The sequence below is a fragment of the Pyrgilauda ruficollis genome, unplaced genomic scaffold (assembly GCF_017590135.1).
Source record: "Pyrgilauda ruficollis isolate IOZ18807 unplaced genomic scaffold, ASM1759013v1 scaffold14, whole genome shotgun sequence".
Classification (NCBI taxonomy): domain Eukaryota; kingdom Metazoa; phylum Chordata; class Aves; order Passeriformes; family Passeridae; genus Pyrgilauda; species Pyrgilauda ruficollis.
Genome location: NW_024512543.1, coordinates 1,708,304 through 1,728,050, shown reverse-complemented (window position 1 = coordinate 1,728,050; position 19,747 = coordinate 1,708,304). Strand labels below are relative to the sequence as shown.

Genomic DNA, 19,747 nt, shown 5'->3' with positions numbered 1-19,747 from the left:
TTACATAAGTGCATCCACATATTGTTGTATTTCTTATAAGTAGTGAATTCTAATAAAGTCTGGAATAACACACACATGTTCAACACATTTTGTTTCAATTCTATGTTATGAAGAAAACCAAAACCAAACCCTAACCTGAAAATGGAAGGAGAGAAGAATTACATGTATAAAAGCAGAAGACTATATAAACAAGGCCATTAATTCTGCTATAAACAACTGACCTAACATTGATTATATAAATAGAAAGTGTAATTCTAGCACGAGACAAATTCACCAAACACGTCTAACTCTCTCTGCAGCCTTGATATGAGAAAAAACAAACATTTTCAAGTGTTACAATGAAATCTGCCAAAATTGTCTGTTTTGTACTTCTTGTGTTCATTAAACCTCAAATTCACAAGGCCTATCTCTTGTCCAACCTCAGTTATTTTGTCTGAGCTGTTCCAAAAGGGAACAGAGATGAAGCTGGCCAAGGGGGACATTCTTGGCTAGCCATTTTTGGGAGCTCACTTCAGGAAAACTTAAATTTAACATTTTAAAGAAACTCAAGGATGCATGAATTATTCTCCTTAGAAAACAAAGCACCATTAAAACTTCTCTTTCTAAAGTGTTTGACCTTGTACTTTCATGAGAGGAAAAAGGGGTTTCTGAAATAAAAATAATTTCATGGACTACTGGAGCTAGCATTTCTGTCTTTCTGAAAAATTTACAATTGAACTGTCCCTGTTCAAGGAAACCATATTTTGTTTAGTCTGTTTGAGAAAATGTTTTAAGACCCTAAGGACTGCTGTAGCATTATGTGGAGTACAAAGCAAATATGGTTGTGGAGCATGAGCTAAGAACATATTTGTATGATAATAGCAATCCTGAAAATATGTTCCACTGCGTAATGGCCTGACCTCATCAGCCACCAGAATCTGCCCATGAAGTGTTCATCCTCCACTGAGAGGTTGTTAAGGATGAAGGCACAGAGTTTTCTTCAGTTAAAGATACAACTCATGTAGAGACATGCTGGATGTGATTTTCTACTTTTCCCTCACTCCTGTAGCTTCCTTTGCATCCTCTTGGCTACTTGGATTAGAGTACTACAGGTTGGGGTTTGGGTGGAAAAAAATCAGAAGTTAAAATGCTTTAAACCAACAAAATATGGAAGAGGTTTTTAGATTTGATTATAAATCATATAGCGTAAATTATCTTTGTTCAAGTGTTTCTGGATGCCAACAACACTTCTACAAACCACCCTAAGAGCCAATCTGCAAGATGCAAGAAAGGCAGAAAGCGTCTGTGTCCTATAAGGAAAAGTCTGAACTGGGGAAAAAACTCTGAAATCTTAGAAACTATAGTTATACACAAGGACAGAAAACTCCAAAAGTCACTCATCCTACTATTTCCACTGTCTCCTCTATGTTTTCCCCCTATGAGGAGAGGGGAGGAGAGTATAAGCTGTGGATCTCACTCTATAAACAGTCTGTTCCTGAGACTTCTCACAGGCCAACATATTGATATATGGGGAGTTGTCCCAAAGACAGAAAAATTCTTCCCCTTTCTTCCCACTCCTAGCCCAGTATATATTTATTATGATTTATATATTTGTATCTGCAGATGTATTAGCAGTATTTACACATAATATTTAGCATCTACATAACCATACACTTTGCTGCATGAGACAGCTTCTAGACTTGCTTGACCCTTATAAAATGTGTGTTATTCACAGGATACTGCAGAGGTCCTACAGCTTTGCAAGCATGACAGTCTGTCACCAAAACAAGCCAACCAACCTGTTTCTGTCCCAGTAGGACAAACAGGTTCTTTTTTCCTGACCTGCTAATGTAATCTGGGTTTTTTTGTGGTTACACTAAGGAATGCATGTTGGCTCCTGGAAAGGACAAGTCACTGGGAATTGTAACACTTCCTCCACCACACAGTGATAGGAAAAGGCTGGAGAGAAGCTCCCCAAGAGCTGGGAGCACATGCCAGCCTCCATGAGTCCAGCAGACACTGGCTGCAGGAGCTGCAGCTGGTGATGACAGCCTGGTGCCCACTCAGCTGGCAAGAGCTGGTGGAAACACAATCTGTGAGCACACAACCATCACTGCCCCGGGCATCTGGTCCTAGGCTCTTCAACAGGAGAAGCAGGAACAAACTGTTGTGGGCAAAGGGAATTTTAGGTGCTGGGGGCAGTGGGAGGGCGAGGATGCACAACTACACAGCCAGCTGTGTTGGTCATTTACAACTTAATGCGGACAACAGTGAGTTCCCTAAAAGAGCTGATCTACTTCAGCTTTGCTTTATAAGCAAACAGCTAATTTTTAGAGTGCTTACCTGATTTTTCCAGAGAATTAAAAATAAAAACTCCAGCCACACAAAGATACCACTGTATTTATATTTTTACCATGTGGTAATATGCAATTAGGAGACAATCAGGGTTGTTCTCCTGGATCTCAGCAGAATATCTGCTCATGCATATGACCAGTTGTTTAATCTTTAATTAAAAAGATCTGGAGTTGGCTAAGCTGCAGCTAGATATGATTACTATTTAGTACCTAAAAGTGTTTTAATCCCTACATGAGCAGCTTTTTCTCCTGAATTAGTAGTGATGGATGGAGATGCAAAAAAGCCCAGGATTCACTAATGATTTACTATCATTTATTAAGTATATATGTTGCTGATGACAACACAGTATGTATGCTTGATTCTGAAATATTGCTATAGGCCAAAGATTTACAGAAGTGCCTTTGTAGTCTTCAGAATGGTATTATGAAAGTAAAGTACTCATGAATAATAAGAAAACTAACAGCCTTATCTGGCATAAATAAGAATGTTCACCATCTGGTGTTTTTTAAATTAAAACCTTTGATGGTAATTACTCAGAATGCAACAAGTTTCCAAAATTTGGATTTTTGGCATGATTCTCTCCAGAAATTTAGCACTCACATAAGTAATTAAGACTATAAATCTTACACTGGTTTGATTATGAAGATGAATCATTGTCTCAAAATTACAGCAGGAGAAGAGACTGCCAAACATGTCCATTTATCGATATATGCTTACAGAGCACTGGTTTAGTGCAATCTTAAGTGAAGTGTTATAACAATGTAAAATGAGATTTCATTATTTGCTCTACAAGCATAAATTATGATCATTGTTATTGTTTTCCTGGCGCCTGAAAATGGATTTGGGATTGGACATTTTAACTGATGTAATCCAAGATTAAGTGGCAGAGCTTTCTTTGGAGCCTCTAGCCTGCAGAAATAGTCTAGCTGCAGTTATTAAAGTCCTTGCCTGCTCAGAGCAAGATTCTTGCCCTTAGTGTAGCTCACTGTGTTTATTATATGTGATGTGTCAAATAGGTCTTCAATATTATACAGCGCATAACCTGACTAGAGGAAGAAGCAGCATCAAGTCCTCCAAAATCCTTAAGGTGAGGAGGATTCCTTAAGGCAAATTGTCATCCTAGATTTTCTAAGCTGTTTTAAGCTGCTGAACTCCATCTATCTGTATTTTCCTTCTGTTTTTTATACATGTAGCTGAACAGCAAATAGTCATTCATTATATTCTTTCAGATTAGGGCCATCTTATGTTCTGAAATCTTAAGATCTGCACTAATTTTGGCTACTTGTTCACTGTCGTTTGAAAGGTGGTTTTTTGCACTTCTCAAGCTGTCATGCTTTGGGACAGGTAATAGAACAAGGATTTCTACTTTCTGTTTTTCTGGGGTGTTTATCAATCACAAGCACTATTTCTGTTTTTCAGGGCAAGTTCACCTTTTTTGAGAAGTTTCCCTTGGGGTGATAACTTTTCCAGCATTAAGGACAATATTGTCCTCATGGTTTCATAGTGTCCCACACAGCAGACAATACCCAGTTTCACATGCAACAAAAATAAGCAAGAAGCACGTACTCACCCACTTGCCCCTGTTGGGATAATCATGCTCTGGATCAAAAAGGTGTTGGTGCAGTTGGTATTCCCTGCTGAACTCTGCTGTGTCTGGGGTGTTTTCTAGACACCCATCATCAACTGCAAAAGAAAGCACTGAGTGCTTAGTAGCTTTGAAACACCACAATATGTGCCACATTAGTCAGCAAACTTCTTAAATGCAATCATGCAATTAAAAAAATATAAAGGACTAGATTAATAGAAAATACCAGGTTAATTTTCTTTTGAAACAAATTTTTCATAATGTATTTATTTTAAAAAAACCCCAAATCCTCACAACTTAATGAAAACTGAAGGAATTAATTTTCCAATCTCTTTCCCTCCTTTATGTTTTTCTTTTAATTATTGCACTTGATTTTACCTAGAATTGCATCCTGTTCCGATTAAGAAGAGATATTATTTTCTTTTTTAAATGCTCACAAGTCATTTTAGAAATTGGTAAAGCAGTACTTTTGAAGGTCATGGTAAAACAGTGCTGTGAGCAAAGACAGAATTTCTTTCACTGAGTAGCTAGCTCTTCCTAGAGCTCCTTTTCTGGTTTGCTACTTTGTTCAAACTGGCTGAAAATCATTTCTGCGTCACAAGATCTCATAAAAATGCTATGTAGGAGAAGTTTTATGATGAAAACATTTCTGTAGATTGGTAACTAATCTGATTGGTCCAGAAACCTCCTTTAACCATAATGGATGGTTTTGTAGGCAGTGTCACATCAAGATAATATCCTTTTAAAAATCAACTTGGGGTCTTTTTACCAAAGTAAGTCATCTTTAGCTGAAACAAAGGTTCAGTAACTTGAGGCCAGAGCAGCTTTTTGGCTAGAGTCTGCTCCTGGAGCTCCCACTGCTTAGCCAGCATGGGGAGCTTGTGGTCCAAGTTTCTCTCAGACATACCCAAGGAGATCCTACCAGCCAGGGCATGATGCTGGGCATTCAAACAGCTGCATCTGCCAGAACACAGGCACTCCAGAGCACACACCTGTGGACTTTCCCTTCTGTCCTTGTGTGTCATCATGTAAAAACATTTGCAGATGGATTATCTTTTTTCCTCAGATGTGGGTAAAGACTTGACTTAGAACTGAGTTGATTCAATGACCTGAGGAGGTTATTCTGAGTTCAACAGATCCAGCTTTCTCTCTTTTCTCGTTGGGACTGGTAAAAAAGAAAATTGCCAATAGAAAACAGGGGAAAACTCTTCATACTGGCTAAGTAACTCAGAAACTATTAAAACATTTAGAAATCATTTCAGTCTCATCAGGGACAAGGTTATATCAAGAGAGAAACAGGTGACAACAGATGTGTGGTAGACCTCAAAGCATTTGTGTCTTTTGGTAGAAAACAAAAAGGGCAGCAGGACACATGGGTGTCCTCTATGACTGCTAATCCAAAAGTCCTCAACTCAGCTGCTCCAGGCTTATGTATTCCTGCTGTGGAATGTGCATATGTAGACAGTGACTGGAAAAATTGTTTTCCATTAAGCAAATCCACAGACCTGATTGAGGAAGGCCTCTGGTAATTTGTATGCATAATACAGTCACCACTTGAATTTCCATTTAAGGCTCTGAAAAATATTTTACTCTAATCCTGGCAGATACTATCTTCACTCACAGCATACCTATGACAGAGCCATTTATCTGAGCAGGCAGCACTTCCCTGCAAATTCCCCCTCTGTTCAGACCTTAGTGTATTAGCTTAGCTAACGACTTTTATTTCACCTTAGACAGAAAAATTGAAGGGATTTTCAAAGGCATTTCCCTGGATGCCATGTTTTTCATTTATTTATCTAATCATGAACAGCAGTCTAATGGGCAAGCACGGAAGATACAAAGTCCATGTGTGTGCTTTTGTGTGTGTGAGAAAATCTAAACCCATCATTTGCAACTTGTCAGACAACAGCGATAGTGAACAAATTGGAAGATGGTGTATTATTCCAGAAGAGATGAAGGCATCATCACCAAATGGTCTGTAATAGAAAACAGTAATGGAGGACTATTTGAAATTTTGTCAAATTTTTGAATGAAATGCAAAAACACTTCGCTGTGAAAAAAACTTTTCACAAAAATATAATTTTCTTATTAATTCTAAGGTAGTTAGAACATTTTAAATAAGAATACTGACAACTGTTCTGCATTATCCAAATAATATAAAAGAAGACTAAACAGAAAACATTTTGAAAAGATCTCTTAGGTGACAAATAAAAAATCAGAGAAAAATAGAGCGCTCATTCCCAGTTCGAGGTCCCAAGGCAGCCAATGGCTGTTTTACTACTGCTTTCAGTCCTGGAAGTCATTCCTCGGCTCAAGTGGCAGGAAGGAGATCCATTCTCTCAGGGTATGTGTATCATGCACATGCAGGGCTGCTTTGGTGACCCTTGCAGCCCTGCATGTGCATGATACACATACCCTGCAGGCTCCGTGCCTGTGTGGTGGCAGCCCGGGGGACACCCCGCGTGTCCCGGGTGGCAGCCCGAGGGACACCCCACGTGTCCCAGGCACCGCTCCTGCTCTCCGAGGCTGCGCTGCCAGAGCCAGCCTGCCTGCAGCGCCCTGGGCTACAGCCACGCAGTTCTCCACTTCTTGGCACAGATGAACCCGCAGTGAGCTGTAAAGACACATGGATTGGAGCCAAGGTATCTTAAATATTGACTCATGGTCTGGGTTGGAGATCAGGGCAGACAGTTTCATTCCTCTTGGCACAATGAAAGTCTCTAAAATAAGGGTAAATCTCATCTGTACAGAATAACTTTTTTCAGGGGACAGCTTAAAAATGAACTCCCTTGGGAGCATGATGCTCTCATAAATCCCACTGTCTTCTACTCTGAGATCGAGATGATTTCTTCCCCCTTCTCCAGCATTATACAGCAATACAGGATATGCACATATTCTTAAATAAAAAAAAAAAAAAAAAGATAAAAAAAAGCTCATCTGAAACACTAAAACACTCAATTTCTCAACAGTTCTTGTCCTGGGGCATAGAATGAAAAAACCCCTGATTTCTGATCATGGGTTATACAGTGCTGAAAGACAGGAAGAAATACAGTGAAGACAGAGGTACAAAGGGTACAGCTGAATTACCTGTTTTTCCAATAGGGCAGGGATTTGGAGGGTCAGGATATCCTTGATCTTCACTGAAATCCTTTGGTACATTATCTCCTGTCAGCTCAGCCACGATGTTTGGGATATTGCCATAAGGACCCAAGTGCTGGAGACCCTCGTGCGCACCACCTAGCAAAGACAATTTATGTACAGTCATTTCACAAGAGTAAAAGTTTAAGTACTTCAGCTGGTGCAAGTAATCTACACTTCAATTTAAAATATAATCTCTCTCTCTATATATATAATTGTTTTAGAGACAAATCCAAGTTTAGATTTCAAGCATCTCTTTTCAAGCGTCATGTGACCTAAATCCAGTAACTTCGATAATTAAAAATGAAACTAGGAAACAAAACCGGCCTCATTATTAGTCTTATGGTTGTTTTTTTCCTTAACTATGAAAATTTTAGGCAATAAAATGCCAAGAAATAGATATCATGAAACCTGATACATCTAAAGCACAATCATCTTCAGTCACTGATACTATTACTGTTCATTATGGCAACTAACAACAGAAGGTATAGCAAGACAGCATCATAGCAGGGAGACAATGTTAATGATGAGAAAGAAATACTACCTGCACAGCCTAGAAATACATGAATAAATTAACTCCCAAGGGGGCCTGAGATATTAAGATCCTTAGGGACCCAGGGTATTCTACCAAATTTGGCTGTATACACCTAGAAAAAATATTTTTAAATGAAACCAATTCTTAAATGTAAATTTGCACTTCCTGTTGTAATGATGAAAAGGGGTGAAGAGTCCCTGTTGTTGATGGGAATTTTTGTTCCCATATATCCCCACAGTAGTCAGTGTGTTACAAAGCATCCCAGGCAGTGACTTCACACTTTTACATGCAAGATTACCTTTTCCCTGTGGGACCCAGAGCAGCATCACTGCAGGGTTACAGCAGCAGAGTGCAGCAGGTTTTGGAACTCGGTGGCAGAGGACACAGCGATGGGCCTGCTGTGCTTGGGCAACTGCACCCAGACCTGCTGTGCTGTGCCACCTGCCACACACCTCAGTGGGTGCCCTGCCTTTCACAAGTAGGGTCTTCCACTGAAGATTTGGGAACCCAGCTCAGGCTGCTCTCTCTCGCTCTCTAAATAATTATCTGTCCCAGATCTTTTCTGCATGCCTTACTGGCTAAATGCATCCACAGGCTAAACCCCAGCTGCTTGTGGAGTTTTTTTAAATACTATTGTACATTATTCTTTTGAATTTCAGACATAATATGTTAGTTTCAAGCATGTTCTTTTTCCCTGACAAAGACAGCTACCACACACACTGCAGCAATGGAGATGGTAGTGTGACAGCAAAGTAATATTTTTTTAAGCCCTATATAATGAGGGATAACAACATACAGTCAATGTATAAATTCTACTAACAATGAATTGAGAGGAAAAGGAATTTGAACAACTGGAAAGTATGAGTTAAAGAGTGAACACAGACACAACTGCTTGGGTAAATAGCAAAATCACCATATTATCACCAAATAGTCTTTTTTAAAATTTAAGATGTGAATAAAGCCTCTGAACATGAAAGTTGCTCCAAAAGAATTATTGAATTACTCCCATCCCAAATTACAAATAAATATTACCAGCCTAAATCATCTTTTATACAGCCAAACATTGTGAGCTGACTTAATCACTTGCAAAGATTGCTAACAGAAGGCACTCAAATACAAAATTCAAATTTTGTATTCACTTCTACATTTAGAAGTGGCAGTTGAGTCAAATTTTGCAAATTGATTTTGCAAATGACCAGTTGGATGTTGGCATTATAGTAAAGCAAATTAGTCTATAAGCACATACATTTCCATTTTATTTGCACAATGGACTAAAATCTAACCAATGTGCTAATTTTCCCCCTCAAGTAAAAGTCTCTTATTCTGTAATGCAGGGCTGTGGAAAAGATTTACAGATATATAACAAAACATAAAACTACCTCTATAAAAAATTGCATCTCTGTTGTATGGGAATTTGGCTTGTAGCTGATCACGAGACCTGGTACTAAAACCAGAAGAGCATTATCCCCACTCTGAGCTTTATTATACCTTTAGTCCATAGCCCACACAAAGATCACACTCATCGTGCAATAATACTATGGTGATGAGGTTAATAAAATGTATAACATACATTTAATCTAATGTAATTTAATATAATGTCTAATATATAGCATAAAATACTTCTTTTGTCCTGACTTCCTTCACATGAAGATTGATTACATATATGTGCTTAAAAGCATCAGGTTATGATTCTGCTGTAAACTACGGAACCACGCAATCAATGCGTGTTTGAACGCCCTGTATACAATGCGGTTCACTATGGGACAATCCATCAGATAGAAGCCTATCTGTGCTTGCATGTGGTGCAGACCTCTTGGCACCAAAGCTCCATCCATAAAGAAAACAGAGGTACTTAGCAGGCTCCAGTGTGCTATATATACATGTAAGTTTAAACCGACTGCCAAGAGTTCCCCTGACTGAGTACAAACCAATCTTTTTATATTAATATAAAGGATTGTTTCCTTTAGGTGTAAGTGTCCAGGATCATTTGAGGGTTTTTCCTTTCTTTCCAAGAGCGGCAGACAATAGCACCTGCTCTGGTGCCATAATTTAGCACACTTGAGTGATTTAATAGCATCAGCAAAGCTCATTCCTTATAAACTCTGATAAATACTGCACTCAGCAAAGACTGCAATAACAAAAATGAAATGCTATGAATATACAAAGTTGGGGTATTATGTACAGTAACTCTCATTAGTTGCATTAGTTTTGGTATTATAACATTACCGATTTAGGGAAACATATTAGGATTAAATACACTGTAGCTACCAAGTTAAAATATTGGGATACAAACATATACAGTCAGCTACAAAAATAGCAGAAGATCAGTTTCTTGAACCTTGAGGCAGAGCCTGAAAGACAAAGACAAGGCAACTCAATACCAAGAAACTTTCATAATTTCCTATCCAACGGAATCATGAGAGACATCATTGTTAAATTATTCAAACTTGGACTACCAAAAATCCTGAGTAGTACAGACAATACTCTTGCACTGAGAAAGGATGGGCTAGATAAATTTATGGTTTTTTCCATATCTCCTTACTTATATGAATAGGCTTTTCTGTGCTGCATACTAGGAAAGAAGACACTCCAAAACAATCAGCTCCCTTTCACATGCAGGATTTTTGTGAGCATTTATTATTAGGTATCTCACATTCCTACAGGATAAACTAGAGGTTTAGATCTCTTGGGCTAAGATCAGCATTGTCCTAAGTAAGTTCTGAATTTCATTTAAAATATATGCATGTATGTAGTCATCTAGCACTAGTCTTGAACCGCTGCAGGGTGGTTAACAAAAAAAAGAACAATGCCTCTCACCATTATTATAATTCTGGAAAAGTATTTTATCAGCTGATTTCAGTTAGAGATGCTTGAAATGGTTAAAAGTTTAAAGTGCATGCACTTCAGCTCATTTCTTTGTAAGAGCAATACTGTCCCACCCATGCAGACAACATAACCACTCCATTCTTGGAGGACAAAAAAAAAAAAAAAAAGGAAAAGAAACATAAAGAGTAACTAATTTCTTGCAGGTATTGAATATTTCCCTGATCAAACACATCCAATGGAAATGATGTTAGTCCACTGAAGTTTTAGCTGCTGCTACCCATCTACTGGTAGTGCAAAGCACAGTGAGAACACATCTGTGGAGAGCAATTCTCCATGTCAAATAAAAACAGGCAGAGCTGTCCCCCAAAAGAGTCAGTTTGAGAAAGTCAATGAGAATGGATTTTCAAAAAAGAAAAATTTTTGCAGAACACTTAAAGAGAAACAAGAGGACAAATTTGCCTTTAAGTCTCATTGAAACCATTTCCCATGTCACAGTGAAGATAGTTTCCCCAATCACAAATTCAGAAAAGAGGTAGTCTGGCCAATCTTAGCACGGAGATACGAAATAGGAAGCATCATAAGTATGTGTTGTTAGTAAATAAATCCCAAATGCCAGGTTAAAGCCCTTGATTTAGCAAGTCATACTAGGTGCCTCAGAGTGTCCAAGCCCCTCACAGATTCACAGGGGGATCTTCTTCCTGAGCCAAAACCACCTGTCTTTTCTCAACCTGTACAAACTCCAAGCACACATGAGCTGCAAGGGAAGCCTGATATAGCTTACCTCATTTGCCCAAGGTTCCCAAGGGAGAAAACATATATTAATCAGACATGTAATACCATACTTCCTACTTTGCAAAATCTTTTGTTAAACTGGACTATTTGTCCTTATCACAAAAAAATCTTCAAGATTGTTTACAGTGTCTCCTCAACACATCAGAAATACATCTTTTTCCTTTTTCCTATGGGAAGTGAGTGACAGCTTCCCACACTATCCTGCACTTTCATCCCGAGTCACCTTGCTGTATCTGCATTTGTTGTTATTGTCACACTCAAAAGGAACATCTCCCCAGTGGAAGGCAGGTTTGACAGAATGCTTCCCAGTGCTCTTATATGTTAAACTGGGACACCATCCACAAACTTGCTTTTTCTTTTCGTTTATTACCTGCAGGACCATCCATCATGTAAACTCTCAAAATATCCTGAATGCAGAAAGTGCATTTACATTTTCCTTACCCTTTCTAACACTTCAAAGGGCTTTAATGCCCCAATGCTCTAATTATAATTCTGGTAGCTTCATCCTGGAGAGTCCTATCCTGCTTGCTGAAATTGATTAAGCAAAGGAAGTGAGAAGAACTGAAAAACTTATAAATGATCACATTTTGTCTACTCCACAGAAGCTGCTAAATAAGAGAATAGGGAAGGAGAAAAAGCATAGGAGAACAAAGAATGGAAAAATGCAAACCTAGCCAACTTCTTTAACTATTCAAGAGCATGCCTCGAGAAACACAAAAACACTACAGCTATACATGCTCAAGCATTCCAGACTTGGCTTGTCTTCTCCTTAATGACACAAAGTTTCTTAAAACTATAAAGATTAATTTTCTATTTCTCTGCAGAGGGCAATTTTTTCTAAAGCCTTAAGCACACACATCCTACAATTACTGACCTTGCTTTCAGCAAAGAATTCAGTTTTATCCAATATTTCAATTACAAACAGTACAAATATTTAAGATATTAAAGGCTCTTATTGTGAAATAGTTAGGACCAAAATAATGCCCATGCCTCTCACAATAAATTTATAACAGTAGCTTATATGTCATTATTATTCAAATTGTATACACAACAAAAAAAATCCAGCAGCCACTTGCTGACAAAGCAAAAAAAAAAAAGAAAACTCTTATGCCTGCCTTGGTTGAACAGTCCTCTAATGGACTATAGCAAGTTTTCCTTCAGCTGAGAAGTGGCTTTTGCACTTCAGCACACGAATGAGCTGACACCCAGTGTCACACCCAGTGTCACACTCAGTGTCACACACACATCGTGCAGCACACAGCCAGGGGCCCCTCTGCCGCCCTGCCTTGCAGCCACCACGCACCAGCAGCCTGAAAAAAAAGCAAAAGAAGCCAGCAAATTGCACCCTCCTGTCACTGCCACAGCACAACCTCGCTACTGACCATGTGTGCAGCACATGGTTCTGGGAAACAGAGCAGCAAAAGGAAAACAGTGACCTCCTTTATCCCACGAGGGATGGGACATTATTTCAATCCCATAAAAGTAAATGTGCCAGTGAACAGCACTTTATTCACTGGCACTTTATTCACTTGACACCAGCTGCACGAGAAGTCCAAATGCTCCATCAGTGTCAACACATTCAGAAAAAAAGACTCTTTTCACTCCTGTAATGTGCAGCCAGGATGCACCAGAAACATCCAGAACTTCCATGGTTTTGTCTCTACTGCACCGCTGAACTTCACAAATTTTCGCCTTCATTTCCCCATTCATATTCATTCCGTTCCACTTTCCATGCACACGGCTCCAAGTCCCAGCTGCTTCAAGAGCAGGTTTAAAACCTTCCCATGCCTGTCTGCCACCTGCTACAAGGCAGGTTTCCCAACTGCCCCAAACGTCCTCCTTGTGAGCATTCCCAGCGCGGAGCTAAGGCTCCAGCCGCTGCCCTGGTGAGCCAGCAATAGCTCAGAACTCCAAAAGCAGAGGTCTTGCCATGCAAAGCCACCCCAGTCAAGATGAGGCTTCTTCTGCACTTGGATAAAAGCACTGGCACACAGCAAAGATGGAGTGGGGAGATGGAGAGCCCTGGAGGGTAAGACCGGGCCCAGTGCTGCTCTTTGGTGCCAAAGGGGCTCAGATCAGCTAACCTGATGTACCAAAGCTCCCCAAGGGGAAGAACCAGCTTCTGCAGCTGACAGCATTCTTCTTCTCATTCATCCCTGCAGCTGAGTGCTGCTGGGATTCTTCTCATTCATCCCTTCTGCTGAGTGCACACACCATGGCAAACACAGGGAGAAGAGCTCTGGAAAGCTTTGGAGAGTGCCAGAGATCCTATCTCCTGGCACAACACCAAAATCAAGAGGAGTAAGAGACTCCTCTAGATTTCCAAAACATCTTTTCATAGAACCAAGTAAACTTAAAAGTATTTTTTTACTGCAAGTTAATTTAAAATTCAGGTGGGAGCATGGGAAATGCAGCTGATTTTGAGAAAAAATGCAGAAAGGTATAAATCCTGGCACGCTCACAGAATCACACAATACGTGGAGTTGCAAGGGACCCACAAGGATCATCAAGTCCAACTCCTTGCTCTGCACAGCACATCCCTAAGAGTCACACCCTGTGCCCGAGTGCATTGTTCAGAAGCTTCTGGAACTCTGTCATGTTTGAGGCTGTGACCACTTCCCTGGAGAGCCTGTTCCAGTGCCCAGACACCTTCTGGGTGAAGAACCTTTCCCTATTATCCAACCTATTGACAGCCTCAGGCCATTACCCTGGGTCCTGTCACTGCTCACCGCAGAGGAACTATCAGTGCCTGTCCCTGCTCTTCCCCTCATGAGGAAGTTGGAGCTGCAAGGAGGTCTCCCCTCAGTCTCCTCATGAGAGACAAGCAGAAAAAAAATCTTTAAAAACAAGAGCTCATCATAATTTGGCCAACCTTCACTGACAGACTTTTTAAAATACTGTCGGACCATATTCTAATGGTAGATGGAATTTTATAGATTCATATTAAATTTCTCTATACCTTCTGCCAATAGCAGAAAATACAATCACTATAAAGGATCAGACAATACAGAAGCTATCATGTACCCTCTCCTCTTCAGGTTTCTTACCCCTCCTATTGGATTTTTCCCTCTACTAACATGTACAAAAAAATCATTGTGGCTACAAATCTCATTCTAATTGATTAATTATCTTTAGGTAGATAACAAGCTACTTAACTCTAAATCCCTACAGACCTGCCATCTTTCCTTCCCAAAAGCTGCTTGAGATGGGATTCATTCTCCTTTGGTGGCATCTTTTAAAGATGACTTCATGAATAGCAGCAGTAGTCTGTACCACATGACAGTGGTTAGTAGGATGTTTTAAGAGGAGTTGGAGTCACTTTATATTCTTGGTTGCTCAGCAGAGGTATGTGATGCCTGCACACTCTCCTGCAATCACAAGAGGAGGATGTTTCGAGAAAAGGTTTCAAAGCCTCAAATCTAAATGGGTTCCTCAGTCAGATCCACCTGCAAATAACAGATCTAGAGAGAAATGGGGATGAATACTCTTTTCTTCTTTTGTTCTCCACTGACTCACTTCTCTGACAAGCACACTAGATTTGAGAATTTCCCCTGCATGTTCCCAGCCACACGGAGAACACAGGAGCAGCACCTGCACCCCTCCAGCAGCTCCGGGGCATGGAGGAAGGGCAGCTCCCAAAGTTCGGTCGTGGCAGAGCTCACAGTGGTGACACCTACTGCCTTTGCTGGACCCTGCCCTTGTTCCTCACGAGGGAAAGTTGGGAAACATATTGAGGTAACCTGGTGTGACCTCCATGCAGCAGCACAAACACCAGCTTGGCTTTCTTATTCACTGCTGGGCATGGCTTACAAATTTATATGGAATCAAGGATATTACAGGCTAAATTTCAAAGATTTTTCCTTAGTAAAAATAAAGTCACACCTCGTCATTTTCCTGTTTGTGGAGTTAGAGGTATAAACATTTAATGTGCAGTTTATTCACAGACCTGTGCCATATCACTCAGATAAAGAAAATTCACTGCAAGACACTGCTGTAATTTGGCACTCTCATTAGCTTTCAAATTCAGAAATTAGCATTCTAAGGCACCTCTCTTATGACATGCACCACTGCCTGATACTCAAATTCTGGTTACACTTAACACTACAATTTGTTGAATAAAATGCAAAGAAAATAGGTATTTTTAGTCAAATCTATACAAATCTAGGTATTTACATATCGTTGTGTAAAAACTGTAAGTTTGCCGCTTCCATTTCATCTTAAAAAATTTGAGATGTCCATATGAAATTTTGAAATAATATTTTCTGGGCTATTTAGATTTAAAAAAAAAAAATTAAAAAAAAAAACAACAAAACAAAACAAAAAAACCACACACAAACCAAAACGCACATCAACAAACAAATCAGCCTTTCTGAGGCTGATTGTGGGAGGTCTGGCCCAGCTCAGCCCCGTGCAGCTGGCCCCTCACTGCAGCACTGCTCCCCCCAGATGCAGGCACAGAGTCTGGCACAGAGCACCTAAACTGCAGCAAAGAGGGTGCAGCCATCCCACTGCTGTGTTTGCTGAGCCCCAGTTATTGTACAATTACTACTTGTAGTCATCCAAGGAAGTCCAAGTATATTGGGGCACAAGCATAGGACACGTTAGCCCGAAAGTGAATGAGTGCAAAGGTCATTTCTGCACTGGTTTCATGAGGGAATTCATCAGCAAAAGTTTTTGCAACTTTTTAATGTAAAGATTTTACTATTCTTGTAGGAAAGAAGTACCTGCCTTGCAGGGCGGGACAGACAGCAAAGTAATACACTTATTTACTAATAAGAAAAGCTTTACTTTCCTTATTAGCAAAATGCAAACACTATTAACATGCATGAGTCATCTGCATAATTTTATGGACAGTAGGTCTGCTGTAGACTGATATTTGTACAGGGACCGTGCTGACAAGCCACTGATTACCAGTTGTTAGTAGACACATTTGCATAATGTTCCAGACTCTCTTGAATTTTATCATCTCAATCTGACAAACAGTAATTACATTTTTCTAAAACAATAAACGTACTCATTTCCTTTCAAAATAATCAAATAAACCCCAGCCTGTTTCCAGTAGCTATGAGGAGTCTCTGCAGGAGAATCAAAAGCCTCCCTGAGAGGCACTGTATTTTTAAAATTTCTTTATACCTGCAAACAATCACAATTTAAGAGACATCATTTAATGAAGCCACTGAGGTTGACAGCATTATGCCTCTTCTGCAGACTGAAGACTTCAGACTCTGGGTTGTCATGCCAGCACCTTTACCAACAATCATTTCGTTTGGGTGGTTTTAAGAAATAAAAAGAACTAAATCAAACACAAACAAACAAACCACACAAGAGGCTTTCTGTTGTTCTGAATTTATGGTAGGCAATGATACTTGCAAAAGGAAAATGGGACTTCCCATTTCCAGTTATGAAGTTAAGTGCTAAAAACTGCTCAAGATGAACTACTGGTGCCCCCATGTGTTTAAGTGAGATTTTTACTGTTGTCCTATGCAGGGTGTAATAGGCCTGAAATTTACATTATATGCTTATTCCCTTCCACTCCTCAGAAAAAGGAAAACAACTGAAAATCAAACAATAACAAAAACAGAAAAAAAACAAAAACAAACCCCTCTTAAATATTGACATAAAAAAAAAAAAAAAAAAAAAAAAAAAAAAAAAACCCTCTTAAATATTGACACAAAATTGTAAGCATACAAGGAAAGAAAAAAAAGTGTGGCCTCTTACTTCATAATTGCTGTACCAGACAGAAAAACTAATCTCAATGCTTTCTGAAATGTTGAATGCATTTCTTTATTTTATTCTTTTGCTCCCTTTTACATAGATTTTTTGCGCATCTTTACGTAGATGCAGCCCCATTCTTATCTGTAGAAAGCTTGAATATAGCCCAGTAAGTCTTGCTTATTATTTTAGTGATAAGCTGAGCACTAAGTGCAGAAACACAGCTACTCATTAAAAATTGCTATTTTGATTTTTTCTGTTCTATCTTTTTATAGATGCTGCTAAGTGATCCCAGTATAACTTTCAGATAAGATGAACTGACAAGGAGAGTGAATATTATTAGAGAAATTAGACCAGTTAATATGAGTTTATTTCTTTTTGGAATGGGGGGATGTACAGAAAGAGAAATCTATCGAGTGGCCAGCAAAAAGCAGCCATTCCCAAGACACCCCTTTCAGAGAGCAGAAGCATTTCCACTTGACTCTCATCGTGCAGGGTCTGTCAGGCTCCTGCCACGCTGCTGTGCCACGCACCAGCTGCTGGCTGCAGGACACGAGCACAGGGAATCAGCCAGCACAGTCCCACTGCTGGGATTTCTTTGTCCTACTGCACCCACCTCGCAGAGCCCCAGCAAAGGAAGGGAGCTCCCGCTGCCGCTGCACCTCCCTGAACGTCACAGGCGTTTCCCAGCACATTCAACTTCCTATCAGGCGTTTTCTAGACACTACTCCTATTTCAGCAGCCTGACCTGAAGTAACAGTAAATTGACAAATGCAAAGTTAAGGAGAAGATTTAAAAAAAAAATAAGCGCCACATGTTTATAGATTTCAACGTAAGAAAAGGCAGAGATTTCTTTCAATTAACAAGCTGTAATATATTTTTTTATCCATCAACAAGAAAGCTGTATTTTTTTTTTAATCTATCAACATGAAAACTATCTCATCACTTCAAAAAGAGAGCATATGCTACTAAATTTATTTTCTGATGAGTGTCCTTTTTTTAGTTTTCTTTGGTAGAGAACATGTTTGTGACTGCACTTTCTACAGCCAAGTCAGCCCTAAACTTTTTCAGGGGGGAAGGGATAGGGTGGGTGTGAAGATAAGGATGGGAATGGTCATGTATATTTCCTTGCAACACATCCGCCCTCTGGTCTTTAGCATTTTAAAATCAAAATAGAATTATTTACACTAGAAAAAAATTTAGAAAGCTGAGATGGAAAATGAGCGTGATCAGGAAATCTACTTGGGAATGAACAGCAATAATATTTTTGTTGTGTATTAAATTATTAAGCTCTTATTCATGGAAATAATAATAACATGGAAAATGTTATTATAGTAATCACTCAAATTTGCAAACATTTCATTATAATGAGGTTGCTAGAGTAAACTTGTTTGTATTATGGCAGCCTATATTTGCTTCCAGATTCCAAAGCCATTAAAATTAATTTTTCCTGACAGTATGTTGCTTGCAAGTGTGCACATGCAATGGATGAATTCTTGTCCTTTTGAAAGTCAGTGGAACCTGTGGAGCTGTGGCTCAGCCGAAGCTGATGACAATGACAGCTATCAACACTGCTGCAGGTCTGTGCTGCTGGGGCTAGTTCTGACAAAAACCCTTTGTTAAGTAAAAGTTTTCTGTAGGAACATACTAAATTTATTAAGGTCTAATTGATAGAGGGTTGTTTTTAAGGTGAGATGCAGTATCTAGTCAAAATGAGAAACAAATGCACCCCAGAGCAGTCAGGGCCTTAACGATGACAATGCAGGCATGGAATTAACCTGGTTTTAAAATTTTTATATTGGTCACTGCAACCTGCAGTCTGAAAAGTGGTTGGAAGTCAACACTTCTGGCAGCTCAGAATTTTTGATAAATAATAAACCTTTCATATCCAACTTTACTGTCCATGACTTTCAGGCAAAAAATCCCAATGAAGACAGAAGAGTAGTTCAGAAGAGCAGTTGGTGAATTACCACTTTGCCATGATGGTATTGATGATGAAAACCCTGTTTTGCTGTGACACAATAATTCTAAAACTTCTTTCTTTCCTTCCCCCTTAGTTTCCCTTTCTATTATCATGTTGAATTTTTTAAGCACTTGCACACAGAATTATTAGCCAGTGATAACAATGTGAATATGTCAAGGAAAGTCCATAGGTGAATTCTTCAGAATGTGAAACCTTGTAAAGACATTATCTAAAAACATATAGGCTTATTGTTTCAGAATAAAATGCAAGTTTTGATGGATTAGCTATCCTGTAATTCATGGTCTACATTCAAAAACAGATTCATGGTGAAAATTCACTGAATTATATGTACTTTTTTAATAAATCAGAATGAGAAAATATTGTGTTCAATTATGTAAGACCACATTAACCTTGAAATGCAAACAACACTTTCTTAGATGGAAATTTCTAATCAGATACTTTTAGACATATCTATCTATAGATAGACACATATCACCACAAGAATACAAAGAAAGAGTACGAGATTACTACCTGAAAAACTCATCACAGAACACTCTATAAAAAGCAACATTTGATACGAAGGTCTGATTTGCTGGCCTATTTCTACACTGATAATGTTTACCTCACAAGACCATTTTGCTTTTGCAGAAATTTTTTAATAAATGGGTAAATATTTCTACTAGGCTTGAAAAAAAAAAAAGAGTCATCTGAGCAAGAGGGGAAAGTTAGGAAAGTTAAATATGATAAATCTACTGGATTTATCACCTTTCAGTTTTACTCTATACCATACACAGATGGATTTTCTTATTAAAAAAAAAAAAAAAAAGAAAAAAAAAGAAACAGAAAACGTTTGTCCAATCTG

General features: G+C 39.0%; 1 protein-coding gene across 3 annotated transcripts in view; it reads right to left on the bottom strand.

Annotated features, from left to right (window-relative positions):
* LOC121349518 (neuroendocrine protein 7B2-like) overlaps positions 1 to 19,747 on the bottom strand; it is a 43,678-nt gene that overhangs the window by 7,053 nt on the left and 16,878 nt on the right. For all 3 annotated transcript variants that reach the window (XM_041460047.1, XM_041460048.1, XM_041460049.1), the window contains exons 3-4: positions 7,007 to 7,156; positions 3,905 to 4,017 (exon numbers count right to left, since the gene is read on the bottom strand). In XM_041460047.1, coding sequence (XP_041315981.1) covers positions 3,905 to 4,017; positions 7,007 to 7,156 — 263 coding nt within the window. The remainder of the gene's footprint in view (positions 1 to 3,904; positions 4,018 to 7,006; positions 7,157 to 19,747) is intronic.